Source organism: Rutidosis leptorrhynchoides, chromosome 4 (assembly GCF_046630445.1).
Source record: "Rutidosis leptorrhynchoides isolate AG116_Rl617_1_P2 chromosome 4, CSIRO_AGI_Rlap_v1, whole genome shotgun sequence".
Taxonomy (NCBI): Eukaryota; Viridiplantae; Streptophyta; class Magnoliopsida; order Asterales; family Asteraceae; genus Rutidosis; species Rutidosis leptorrhynchoides.
In genome coordinates this window covers 561,916,185-561,931,632 of record NC_092336.1, presented here as the reverse complement: position 1 = coordinate 561,931,632, position 15,448 = coordinate 561,916,185, and the positions used below count along the sequence as shown (strand labels likewise).

At 29.0% G+C, this 15,448-nt stretch overlaps 1 protein-coding gene across 2 annotated transcripts; it reads left to right on the top strand.

Annotated features, from left to right (window-relative positions):
* The first annotated feature begins 7,154 nt into the window (after positions 1–7,154).
* LOC139845314 (DUF21 domain-containing protein At4g33700-like) lies at positions 7,155–7,881 on the top strand. Of its 2 annotated transcripts, none has more exons than XM_071835571.1 (2): positions 7,155–7,601; positions 7,692–7,881. In XM_071835571.1, the coding sequence occupies exons 1-2, from the start codon at positions 7,341–7,343 to the stop codon at positions 7,731–7,733; spliced, it is 303 nt and encodes a 100-aa protein (XP_071691672.1). In that variant the 5' UTR covers positions 7,155–7,340; the 3' UTR covers positions 7,734–7,881. The 2 variants fall into 2 exon arrangements, with proteins under 2 accessions (XP_071691672.1, XP_071691671.1); XM_071835570.1 differs by having other exon boundaries at positions 7,689–7,881.
* The last annotated feature ends 7,567 nt before the right edge of the window (positions 7,882–15,448 follow it).

Below are 15,448 nucleotides of genomic sequence, written 5' to 3'. Positions count from 1 at the left end.
AAAAGATTGTTGTTGGTTACCTCGATCATAATTTCCATTCCACTTTCTTTTGTTACCTGATACCTTCACATCAGTATTGGATACTTTCTTATCCATGATGACCTGATCCATTAGCTCGTTTGCCATGGTTATAGCTTCATGAATTGTCTTAGGTTTCGATGCTGTAACATTTGCCTTGACCTTTTTGCGCAAACCATCTTTGTACATTTCAATCTTCCGTTCTTCGGTTGGAACCAATTCAGGACATAGCAAAACTAATTCCATGAATCGCTGATTGTAGTTGGTGATTTCAGTACCAATAACCTTCAGACTTCGTAACTCATCTTCCAACTTCCTAACCTCGTTCCTTGGACAATATTCGTTGATTAACATTGTTTTGAATTCTTCCCACGGAGTATCATAAGCTACATCTCCTCCTACAGCCTTCACATAATTTTTTCACCACGTGAGTGCACTATCTTGTAAAGTGCACGATGCATACTTGGTCATGTCCTTTTCAACACAACCACTGATTTTAAACACAGTCTCCATCTTTTCTATCCACCGGGTTAAACCGATTGGTCCTTCTGTTCCACTGAATGATGAGGGCTTGCAAGCTTGAAAAGTTTTGTAAGTGCACCCCACACGAGGATTTAGGTTAACTGCAGCACCTCTTGCAGCCTCGACCCATAACATTCTGTCGTTCACTCGCTGATTGATGAGTTCCTGGATTTCTTGTTCCGTCATTCGGTTCAATCGCGCCATATTCTTCTGTAAGAATGAAAAGAAAATAATTATTCACATGGAATATTATAGATGTAGTGTATATTTACAGTACATTATAGCTTATTAATAATATGAACCAGGTATTATTATAAAAGCCTTTTCTTCTTATTAGCGTTTTATAATTATATCTAGGGTAGTACCTACCCGTTAATGTCCATACTTAATAGCTTAGTACAGAATCAATTACTACCATCTAAATAATACTTAACCATGGAAAATTATTGCATTTCACACTTCACTATTTTACATATGCTTATCTTACATCGAACATTAAACAAACCACACTAATAATATTATACAAAACATTATATGATCCCATGGTTTAATACGGCAGCGCATCGTTTGGTCTATTTTCTAGGACGTTTAGGTTCAAAGAATCGCTTAACGCTTATCCTGGCTGTCTGCCTATATTTTGGCTGTGGGACTGAAGAACTGGATTCCGGGATAGAATGAATAGGAATAGCGGGAATAGGGGTGGTAGTGTCTAGTGGAGTTGGTGCCACATCATCCTTACTAAACTCGGGATTTGAATTTTCTAATTCATTAGCCTTTCGTTTCTTTCCTAGTTCGAACTCGTCTTTTGTAATTTCCTGTATTTCTTCCTCGGGTTCACTTTCCTCCTCGGGTTCACTTTCCTCCTCGGGTTCACTTTCCGGGTTCTCTATAGTCGGTTCATCCGGAATTTGTGAGTCTTCCCCAAAGATATTATTTTCGTCATCGGATAGGTTAATGACTGGAACACCATCTGAAGATTCTGGTTCGGAGTCGCTGAACGTGATGACAAGTTTTGAGCCCGACATCTATCACACAACAACTAACCCATTAGTACTACATAATATTTACATATAAATTTTAACCAACAATGATAAGCAATGGTTTTTAAATCAGACCCGGACAAAGTCCAGACTTACTAATGTATCCTAACGACTTATCAGTTAGACACACTAATGCAAACCTGGTTCGCTAAGACCACCGCTCTGATACCACATGTCATAACCCGTCCTTAACCATAAGAACGAGTTAGATAACGTATGATTTCATTGCGAGGTATTGACCTCTATATGCGACATTTTTAAAAGAACAACTGCATTTATTTTACATTACAAACCATAACTCTTATTTTAATACAAGCTTTAGACAATAAAAAGATGATTATCGTTTAGCGATAATCTTAGACTTACAAACTTTACATGTGATGATAACAATACGATTTCTAGCATATTTTACATTACAAATCCTCCGATATGCAGTTTTATTTTTGACACAAATATGCATACTCAAGATCTTGTTTAAATTCAACATGTTGCAGCGGAAGCTTCTAATTATCACCTGAGAATAGACATGTTTAAAACGTCAACATAAAGTTGGTGAGATATAGGTTTAATGCCGGCAGCAATATATATATAGACCACAAGATTTCATATATAAACTTTTTAATAAAAATATTCTAAGTGGTTGAGCACTTGGTAACCATACTTAACATTTAATCACGTCGCATATTCCCTTTATTATGAAATCTTACTACACCGTACCAAGTGTAGTCACGAAACGAAGTACTGTGCAACCGTTGAATACTGGTCGTCCAGTCCGGTTGGGGTTGTCAGGCCCGATAGATCTATCAACAGGATTCGCGTTTACAATACCGCTGTAAATAACAGTTACCAAGCTACAGGGAAGTATGCCAGTGGTACAACTCAACGTAGAATATATTTTTCAGTTACTTGTGTCCATATCGTAAAACATAAAATACATGTATTCTCATCCCGAAATATTTAGAGTTTAAAAGTGGGACTATATACTCACTTTCGTCTTGAAGATATGTAATTTTGACTTGGTCTCCGATTGATATCACAAACCTAACCATATATAATATATCAATACCTTTTCTTTTTAAACAATCGTCACATATATATACTTATAATACTTTTAATAATTCCTTAGTCCGTAGTTAGCAGTTCGATGTTAGTAATTCAATTTTAAATGGTTCATTTTTAGGTGATTAATAAACCCCCAATGAAATAAATAAAAACCCCATCGTATATGTATTGGTCGAGATTAATCTTGACCCACGGTACCGGTGTTGTCAAATGACGTGTTGCGTACATAAAGTACCGGTGTTGTCAAATGACGTGTTGCGTACAATCATGAGATCTTATGATTAATCTTCTCGTATTGTTTACGGGTGATCCTGAACCATATAAAATTAAATTATGAGTACATATATATAAAATATCATGTTATTTTAGAAAGATGTGATTTATTTAATTTTTTTCCAATTAATCACGTAGCTAAATTAGTCTTGGATATCCGATTTCGTTTTGGTCATAGTTTCTTCGTTACAACTCCGTTTTCGTTGGTTCAACTTGCCACTTCCTTGGATCGAGTCCCTCTTTAAGAATATGAAATGTAAATACCTTAGTTTGTATTCGAAATCACAGGTCATAGGTCAAACTTTGGTGAAACTTATGAAGTTAATCATTTTCCATCATGTAAACAACCTTAAATGATTATTTTTCTAAAAATACTTATACTTTGAGTTAAATCATAAAATTTTTATGCGTTAACATATTCATAGTAAAAATCATTTTTCCAGAAAATTAACCTCCAATTCAAAGTTTAAGATGGTTTTTAATTATCCAACCCAAAACAGCCCCCGGTTACACTCCGACGTCGTAAAAACAGTTTTTAAGGTGTTCTTTGAAAAACCAAGTTAAACCTTGTTAAATTAGCATATATTTAAGATATATTACAGGTCTTGAAGTATTTTAAAAGTTAAGTTAGAAGGATCTATTTAGTTTGCAAACAAGTTTGAAAACATTCAAACTATGTTCTTGTTGTTAAAATTTTATACCACAAAATAAGATAGCTATATATATATGAATCGAATAAGGTTATGAACATAGTTACTACCTCAAGTTCCTTGGACAAGGTTGCTGTAAAAGAGGAGTAAGAACCTAGAACCAAAAGGGTGATGGAATTGGATGAAAGATTGGAAGTAAGTTTGTGTTCTTGGAAGAATTCTTGAAGTGTTTTTGTAAGGGTTTTCTTATGGTGTTTAAAGCTTGTTTCTATGGCTAGATCTTCAAGGTTTCTTGCTGAATGATTATGGAGTTCTTAGAACTTGTAAGTAGGTGAATTAGAGAGTGGTTTAAGAGTAAGAATGGTGAGTTAAAAATGGTTTGGTGTTGGTCCTTAAAAACGTGACAAAGGGGGGAGCAAGGACAAAATTTTAAGCTTGTAATCTTGTGTATTTGTCAAACAATCATACAAAAGCAATTACCTCTACCTTAGGGCAGTAACAAGGGCTAGTTAGGTGGTGATTTGATGTGTATATACCAATAGTAAATACGTATAGAAGTTAGGTATGATACGAGTACATATACTCTAGATATACGTATAGAAATCTTGTGAAAAATAGAATGAGGATTCAAATATAGCTATCTTTTGTGAATACACTTATATGATTCTATGTATTTAAGTCCTTAAAAGTGATTAAATACATTACATATACGATATATGTATAAACATTATAGGTTATAAGTATTTATGTCAAATAACGTTACGTATGGTTATCGTTTTGAAAACTTAAGTTAGTAGTTTCATAATATACTTATAACTTATTGTTATTAATACAAAATGAGATATTAAAACATTCATTAATCATGTTAAATATGTATATATACATATATATACACAAACGTATAATTATCATATATTGTATAGTTCGTGATATCATCGGTCAAACTAGACGGTCAAACGTTGTGTAAAACTCTTTTCGGAAACATAAATCTCAACAATTTGGATTGCTTATCATGTTGGTAAGGTTTAATTTATATAAATATTAATCTTATAAGTATAGAACGATCGAAAAAGTGCGGGTCATTACAATACTGATCTTCAATATCAGATTCATATCTTCATATTGTTACTGCTACTTTATATTCATATATCTACATATACACACTTTGTTACATACTGATCAACAACAAAACAACACGAATTCAGAGATTTAAGCTTTTCAAATATGTGTATTCCTTCCGCTTAGCACATGAACTTTCGAGTCATGATGTTCTCTTTGTACCGTTTCGAGTATGATCTATATTATATCACTTATTGCTTTACAAATAATAATAATTGGATTTTTATATATATTCCCCATTATTATACATTCATATGAGATCTTTCCTTTCCCAGTTCTAAAATCTCGAAGATTTCACAGTATAATGTAAGATAAAAATACAAATGATGTTTGTTAACTTTTATATAAATTTTGTTAATGATAACCTTTAGGGGGTTGTTAGTATAGTATGCAATAAATTACTGTACACGACAATTACATGTCACTTTCATGATGAAAGTTAATGGATTATACAATAATTTTATGCGTGTTAATAATGACCATTAGAGTTATCGTAGGAAAATTCTTCTTATATTTAACTTTATTTTGGTAAATTGATTCTTAAAGAAGCTTTGCATTTTATTTATTTATATCTCCTGAGTTCTTGATATCATAGTACGAATATATTCAATAATTTATATATTTTGCATATAAAAAATTAGTTGACATATGCTCTCTTATAATCATAAATTGGCTATTCTCGAATATATATTCATATGTTCATAACACTGTTAATAAAACAAATTAAAGTTACGTTTTTGTGGAATTGTAAATTGAAAAGCGAACCAATGTACAAAAAAGCTTGTACAATTCAAAAACCGCCACATTAAAGTCAAACGTAATTATATATCAAATTTATTCATCTTAATGACAGCTCTCAGGACAAGAATTGTCGTTAGTAATTCATTATAGTTATTGTAAACTATAAGTATAATAATAAAGATATGCCCTTTGCTGTAAGAAATAATATGCAGCAATATATAATTCCATTATATATCAATATTATTTTAATAATTTACAATTACAATATTCATATCAACGATTGATAAAAACTTACTCACTTAACCATTTTACACTTAGTGAACATAAAGTAAGGAAAAAAAAATTGGTTCAATCAATATTTTTGTATATACATGATTGATTATTAATTTTGAAATAAGTTTGATTTTATAAAAATTAAAAAAATAGAAAACTAGTAATAAAAAAAACTTTTGAAACGAATTCCTTTGGAGACTAAATGATCTCTATTTGGGTGGTTATTAGTATATAAGAATTAATACGTAAATTTTCTAAAATTTTCATTGGAAAAAAAAAAATTCCTTCCACCACTTTCAAAAATGATGAAAATGAAGTCCAGAACGAATTACCCATAAAATATCTAAGAATAATGAGAAAATAAAAAAAGATATCATAAAATTAGGCATATTATAAAAATTTTGACTATCAATTTTCATTATTTTAGACATAAAAAATATTTTTATAACTTATACATATATCATTGTACTTTATCCGTCTTTATTACATTGTCCACTAATTATATTCGGGTAGTAAAAACTTAATTATCATGTATACTAGTATTATTTTTTGAGAGACACCAAATTAATAATTAGCATATAACCCCTAGTAAAAGATGTTATTAAGTAGAAAAATATTTAGTTACAAAATTTATATAAAATAATTGGATAGCTTTATATAATTATATTTACAATTTTATATTAAAATTTAATATATTTAAATGTAATATTATTTTTTAATATTATTTTTTAATATATATATATATATATATATATATATATATATAATTTTTTAATATATATATGTGTGTGTGTGTGAGAGAGAGAGAGAGAGAGTATGTGTGTGTGTGTGAGTTAGAACAGCAACCCGTTATGGATTGAACCTCCAATATCTTTGATTGAAAAAATCCCCGAATACCGTTAATCTATCAACCTTTGGTATCAATAATATTATAATAAACCTTCAAATTTCGATTGGCTAGTTACATTTTAATTTTGAAATTTAAGTCTCAAAACTCACAACCTATATATAAAAAGTCATGTATTGTTAAGACACCTAATATTTCAATATACAGCAGAACATCTATAAATTAATTATGTTGGGACCGATATATTTTATATATTTAGCGACATATTATTATATCGATAAATTAATAAATTATTATTTTAAAAGATTGGCTTATATTTGTGAGCAACTCACAAATTAATGCATCAACATTCGAAATAATCATGTCCGTTCACTTTACCTATTTAAATAAGACATAAACAAGAATCTTCAAAATGGTGAGTTATGAAAAGAAGCTGTGCCAATCTTCAAAATTGTGAGTTATGAAAAGAAGCTGTGCCGGTCTAAAATAACATAAATTTTCTGTATAAATAGACCGTTAGTGTATCTAATATGATTAGAAAGTTATGTTATTTTAGCAATAATTTTATTTTTTGAGTAATCAACTGGGGGAGGTTTTATGCATTAAAACTAGCTGTCTTGGCCTATATATTTCTAAAACCAAACATAACCCAAATCGATCCATTCATAATCAGATGGTTCAGAATTGTCATCTCTACCAAACTCTAATAAAGGTCGATTTTTTAAATTGATTTTCTAATTCTAATAATCTCTCCCCATTTATCCTCAACTCGTAAATTTATCAGAAAAAGATGTAATGGAAGTGCGTGTTGATATTGATGGAGATTATAATAGAAGTCCTATAGAGAAGAGTTTAAAGACCAAAAGATCAATCAAGCAGTGGAAAAGTTTCCCAGGAAAGGGTAACAGCTCTTTTAAAGGCAACTTCAGCACTAAAAAAATGAATAAAGAAATGTATTCAGACATCTTAGATATTCATGGAAACCCACTTCAAGTCCCTGATGAAGAAGCAGTTGGTGTAATAACAATGGAAGATGTAATCGAAGAGTTGTTACAGGTAAACTTTTATCAATTATTTTCTTTAAAATAATATGACCCTTAATATTCTTAGCAATATGTATTTGATAAAAACTCTGTCATGTAGCAGGAAATTTTTGATGAGACGGATCACCATTTAGAAGACTCATAACAAAAATTAGTTTAAATCTGAAACTGGTGGCCATTGGATGGTGACGAAATCTTGTTTAGTACATAAGTCAATGTGGATTGAATTCATGCTGTTTAAAAAAGTGTAGTGAGTGTAATATTTTCTTTATAGATGTAATGTAATATTGAATGAGTGAATTGTAAAGCTGTTAATACACAGTCTTGATCATTGCACATTGGGAGAACAGTGTTGAAAACCATCAAAGTATATCAGTTATCTTGTCAATTATATTTCTCAGTATGCTACGAGTAAAAGACAAGAATGATTAGCCAAACACTTGTTTGAATAAGGTGAAATAGTATTGTGAAAAGTTTACAAATAAGAATAAGTGTGTGTTTGGATGACGAGCTTGTTGGAGCTTGTTGGAGCTTGTGGGAGCTTATAGGAGCTTGAGCTTATGACTTTAATAAGCTCCAAGTAATAAGCTTCGTTTGGTAGAGAAAAAAAGTAGAGCTTATGAAAATCATAAGCTCTGAAAAAATAAACTACTTTTAGTAGCTTATGAAAAAAAGTAGAGCTTATGAACTGAAAAATAAGCTCCAGCTAGTTTACCAAATACTTATAAAAAATAATAAGCTCCAGCTACCAGCTTAAAAAATAAGCTCTAGCTCCAGCTCTATCTCATAAGCTCCAGCTCCACCTACAAGCTCCAGCTACTTTCATCCAAACACACCCTAAGGACTATTCGGCTGAAAAAATATGATATACAATACATAATAAATTAATTAAATACGGAGTAAAAGTTTGAACGATACTATTCCATAACTGAGAGAAAAAAAAACAGAGAATCTCAATCTTTAAAAATGTTTGAATCATGTACCATATTATTCTTAACTTTAAGATAGTGCCTGTCACTAAAAATAAACATCCCATTTGAATTTTTTTATCTGAAAGTCGTGCTTTTATTGGTTCATTAATAACCGATCTAAACAACCAAAACGTCCCTACTCTGTTATGATTAATTAGTTGACCATGAATCATTTTGTTATTACGGAGTAACAGAAATAGAATGTTATTTCATTACAACAAAGGTTAGAATGATTAAATATGCTTAAAATTTCAATTTATAACTTAAAATGCACAGTTTATTAAACTCATTCATTTACATTTATATATTTAATTGCATATTTAATTTAATTGCACATTGCATCGTTACTAATAGCGAGATGATGGATGATGTAGCTATTTGTAGAATTAAGATTTAAGATACTACTCCCTCCGTCCCACTTGAAATGTCTACATTTTCATTTTGGGATGTTCCATTACAAGTGTCCACTTTGTATTTCAACCAATGAGAAGAGGTTATTCCAGAGAGAGAATAATTCTGATTGATGGAGAATGAAGTTAGTGGAATTTTCTAAAACTATATGAAAAAATAAATGAACACTTGTAGTGAGACGGATGTAGTACATAATAAGGATAATAAGGTAAGATTCCAACATCTTAAGAAACTAATAAGGACAAAAGGACATTGACAAATACAGTACAAGGATAAAATACACATGTAATATGTTAAAAATCGAATGAAGTAGATGATGTATTTACGTATATTTTATTATTTATTTTTTGAACTTTATTTTAAATATAAGACGTTTCTTTTGGCATCCCTTTTTAGAAAATTAAAAGTACTGTAATAAATATCATTTCCAACCTCGTACTATTATTCATTTATTCGAGGATGACAGATCTCATTTGTCTACGTGCCATACCTCCCACTTGTTCATCCCACATTCATATGTTTTCTCAAATTTTACCTTTATCAAACTTACATTATTTCTTCAGCTATGTAATATAATTTGCAAATTTGATGTTTCTTTAACTTGATATTTTGATTAGATTTCAAACAATATATACTAAAAATCTTTTCAAAATCGAACCCTAACAGGTTTCTTTATTGTTTATATCAAGTAACATGTATCATTTGTTTGTTTTTCTGTAGAGACAGTGTTTTTGACATACTGATAAAACTTTGATATTAATCTGCTTTAAAGAGAGCGAGTTTTTTTTTACTTGTAATGATATTATATGCAAAAAAGTATCTCTAAAATAAGTATAGTCTGGATTCCACTAAATGAAAATATTTAATATATTCGACATCGGGAGTCGAATATATAGGTTGCTTATTCGAGAAGACTATTTTAACTTTTTAATTTTTTTTAAAGGCACCTCTAAAAATATTCTATTATTTCAAAGTACCTTTTTATTTGCTTTTCATTTGTAAAAATAGAACTTCGTGTTCATGTTGATCTATTATAGTTTTGTTTAAAAGCATGTGAGGAATAAATGCACAAATTTAATAATTGTTCGAATGCTTCACGACTTAATTAATCACCAAGTTCATTCAGTAGAACTAATTGTACTTTAAAAGAGACCTTATATGTATTTTATACTCCGTAATAAAGCTCGTACAAATGATATATTTAATCTAAGTTAGATTAACTTTTTAAAATTCTTGATATCATAATCTATACGTACATACATATATACATATAAAAAATAACTTAAGCACAATAAGAGGCACACGAGTAATTTTTATCTGACATCAACGGTATGAATCAAAGACAACTAACCACCAAGGTGATTAAAAATGAATAATTATAATTATATATGTACGTATAGTAATTTTAATTCTTAACAGTTATAATAAGGCAAAATTTGATGAAACAAATTTAAAAATAATTATGATAGCTACATGGGAGTATTTTCTACCTAGTATATATATGTAGTCTACTTCATGTGGATTATGTTTGGGTCATTTGGTGACTATTAGTATATAAGAATTAATACGCAAATTTTCTAAAATTTTCATTGAAAAAAAATCCCTGCCACCACTTTCAAAAATGATGAAAATGAAGTGCAGAACATATTACACAAAAAATATCTGAGAACAATGAGAAAATAAAAAATGATATAATATAATTAAGCATATTTTAAAAATTTTGACTATCAATTTTCATTATTTTAAACATAAGAAATATTTTTAAAACTTATACATATATCATTGTACTTTATCCATCTTTATTACATTGTCCACTATTTATATTCGGGTAGTAAAATATTAATTATCATGTATACTATTATTTTTTGAGAGGAACCAAATTAATAATTAGCATATAACCCCTAGTAAAAGATGTTATTAAGTAGAAAAATATTTAGTTACAAAATTTATAAAAAAAATTGGATAGCTTTATATAATTATATTTATAACTTTATAATAAAATTTAATATATTTAAATCTAATTTTAGTTTTTAATATATATATATATATATATATATATATATATATATATATATATATATATATATATATATATATATATATATATATATATATATATATATATATATATATATATGTGTGTGTGTGTGTGTGTGTGTGTGTGTGTGTGTGTGTGTGTGAGAGAGTGTGTGTGTGCGCGCGTGTGTGTTTGTGTTAGAACGGCAACCCGTTACGGGATTGAACCTCCAATATCTTTGATTGAAAAAATCCCCGAATACCGTTAAACTCAACTTTTGGTATCTAATAACATAATAAACCTTCAAATTTCGATTGGCTAGTTAAATTTTAATTTTGAAATTGAAGTCTCAAAACTCACATCCTATATATAAAAAGTCATGTATTGATAAGACACCTAATATTTCAATATAACCAAAAACAAAAGTTGTGCATGTTTTAAAAAAATAAGTATATATTGGTAGGATAGCAAATATGTTTGAACAATTTATACTACAAAATTTGGCATCTCTTTTAGTATGTAATGATAAAATGATGATAATTTTGTATATAATCTTTTACATATAACCCATGTCTTATTTAGTAATCTCCTTATTTATATTAAACTTACAAAAATTTATGTATACAAATCAAATAAATCTAGCATGACTATTTGTAATTGTTTTAAAAATTAATCAAATATTATAATTACATATTTATTCAAGATAATACATGTGTATACACGACTCTAAACGCTAGTTATTATATCTAGGATATCAAGAAGTAAATTTTTAACACTTTATTTTAAAATTAAACTTTAATTAACTAATTAGTAAGTATTTGATATTCTATAATTCTATAATATTTATTTATGAACTCATAAATAATACATTTACTATTATATTATATTATAATACATATTTCATTATGTTTCATTACAGATATATCATTTATTCCGAAGTACTATGTAATTTAAGATAAGAATCGGATTTGTTATCATATATATAAGGACATTAGAATCAATTGTATCATTATTTTTTAGAACGGATTCTCATACATCTAACACGAATTTATTCACAAATATGCTCTTAACGGAGTTTAAACCCTTAACATTTTAGTTGAAAGATTCTTCGAATACCTCTAGATTATAAACCCTTAGGCATAACCCATTGTAATAGACTACCTATAATTTTTTTTTACCTTTGTGTGATTTATAATGATAGGATGTATAAGTTTGTACTACAATAGGTTGGAAAAAATTACGTGGTTGGTCCCTGTGATTTATCATGAATTACTCAGGTGGTCTCTATGCTTTTTCTTAACGTGGTTGTCACTGTGGTTTGCATAAGTTACATCAGTGATCCCTGTCAGTAACAACCCTTAAATATTACCGTGAAATTCAATCATGTGTCATGCACATCAGGATAAAAATGTCGATTATTATTTTTGTTTTCTTTTCTTTTTTTGCTTTATTTTTTTATTTCTTCTCCCCTCCAACTTTTGCTTCAATCACCACTAACAAATCAAAATTAAACACCTAACAATCAAACACCTTTCCATAAACCCTAAATTAATCAATTCCCTAATTTTGTATCTTTAAAATGTGAATAAGACAATATACCGCCAGTGCTATGAACGGTAGAGCTACCATCTCCTCCGTAACTTCCAACGCCACCAACGTGTTTGTACAAGATATATTTTCCGACCATATCGATTGAAACTTCAAAAATACAAAATGAAATCTAATCATCGAAAATGTTTACAAAATCCATATGAAATAGAATCGGAGAAAATGGTGAAAACATTTAAACCTAAAAATGAAATTAGAAAACTTCGTGTAAGAATCAGAGCAAAATGCAAAGAATTTTAGATCTTGATCGGACCTTCGCAGGTTTTGACAATTGAAACGCGAACGTTAACATACCTGCAACAAAGGTTTGTCAGTGTTGCAGGTAATGTCGATTGTTACTTTTGTCGATGGTACATACCCCGTATTTGATTTCCAAATGATTGTGTTCATTTGTAGCTTGAATTTTGACGTAACAAAGGAGTTATATGTATGCTTAGTTTTGTTTTGTGTTTGCATATACGATGTTCATGATGGTATACATATACCCTTCACATTCCATAATTTCCTTGTGCTTTTATTTTCCGTTTCCCTTCACATTCCATAATTTCCTTGTGCTTTTATTTTCCGTTTTGTTACAAAAGTGAATACAAATCTAGATTTTGTTTTTGATTTTAAATTTTAAAGTGGTTATATATGTTTGGGTTGATGTATAAATGTATAAATCATGTTTGATATTGATTGGTTAAAGATGTTAAGTTTGAGTTTGTATAGATGTGTAAATTGGTATCTGAGTTTGTATGGATGTTTAGTTTTGATTGGAATAGAATTTTCTTCTGTTTTTTTAAAGGTGGAAAGAAGAATATGTATATTGAATAAAAATATAAAAAATTTATGAAAAGAAAGGATAAAAATACCCTTCACGTGAGTTGCATATGTCATGAGACGAAAATAATTAAAGATCGTTATTATTAGGGACCACCAGCGTAACTTGAGCAAACCACAATGATCAACCACGTCAAAAAAAAGTACAAAGACCACATAGAGTAAACAATAGGGACCAACCATATATATATATATATATATATATATATATATATATATATATATATATATATATATATATATATATATATATATATATATATATATATATATATATATATATTTTGTTAAGTTTAATATTCCATAAATATTCATAATAATCTATTATATATCGATCGCTTGATTATATAATCTATGAATATTATTTTTAAGTATATTTTTAGAAAAAATCAATGTGAGTACATGAGTATAAAATTAGTTATATCCAACAATGTCTTAAAAAGTGACACTTAAAGAAATTTTGTAGTATTGATATGTCAAAATCAGTCAACTGTTTGACGGAATAAAAAGTAGACGTGAAATTTATTTTTCAACCAATCAGAATTCAACACATATTTAAAAACATAATTAATTAATATTTTATCACCAAACTTCCAATCAATTTTTAACACATCACTCAACATATTTCCTCCTAAATTTAACACTCACCATTTCATGAGGTTCTTTGACGGACATTGGGGTCAAGGAATACATGTAAAATTTGCAAATCACAAGGATTGTCAAAGCAAGAAAAATAGTACAGGGACTGTACATGAAAGGTGTGCAAACCACATGGACTGCTGGCGTAATCGTGTCCTCAGTATATTAGTAAGTGTATTATTATGACACGTGTCAATGATCTATACGATAGACAAAGTCTCAAAAGCCTAGACATGATAACACTTGTATAATTAAGCTTTGCGTCTGCCCTACTTGATCTTCGTTAGCTTTAAGGTAATTAACCTAACAACTCCTCCATTTTCAATTGGCCATTTGTCATCCATCATTTGTCACGTTGAATACTTACTTTATATTCTATTTATGGCAAGATAACTATAAATATATACTCTCTCCATCCAAATAAATTAAAAAGTGATACGTACACAATTCAAAATTGTTATTTACACAACCTTCATGCTTTATAGTATTGTACTGTAAAACATCATGGTTGTGTATATAACAATTTTAGGTTGTGTACATATCATTACCCGAATAAATTTATATACTATCTAAAAGACAAAATACTATTTCACTATTCATCAATAGTAACCAGAGGTATTTTCGTCATTTCATTTTTTTTTGGTCTCCAACGATAAAAGAAGCAACTTTCGTAAAAGAACCAACCTTTCAATGTTACCAAAAGATGTCGAAAAAAATTCTTTTTTACAAAAAATTCAACTACCTTTTTTTTTTCCCTCAACGATAAAAGAGGCAACTTTCATAAAAGGAACAACCCTTCAATGCTACCAAAAGATGTTGAAAAACATTCTTTTTTACAAAATAGATCAACTAACTTAAAAAAGAAAAGAACGCTAAAAGAAGCAACTTTCGCAAAAGGAACAACCCTTCAATGTTAGAAGTCGAAAAAAATTCTTTTTTACAAAATAGATCAAGATTTTTTTTTAACTCGCATTCAAAACGGAGCCACCGGCGCGAAGCGATGGCTCCACAACTAGTTATTCACTATTCTTTTCCAATTTTCTCAAATTAATTATTCATTTTCAAAAATAAAAAATTAATCTAATGAAGTTTACTATTGTCCCGAATGAATTAATTAAATTACAAAAGCGAGAGGCTTTTCAAATTAATTAATTAAGAGTAAAACTATAGAGATAGAAAAAATACATAAAAAGTACAGTATTTTTTTTAACGGCAAACTTTTATAGATAACAAAGAGCTAGGAAAGAAGTTACAAAGGCTGAAGAAACCACATTCCAATTGAAATTTTGGTGACCCCTATATTTAGCCAAATAAAAGAATACAATTGAATTACATCAAAAATCATGCATTTTTTGAAAGATAAATCGTTAAAAACAATAACGTTTCTGAACC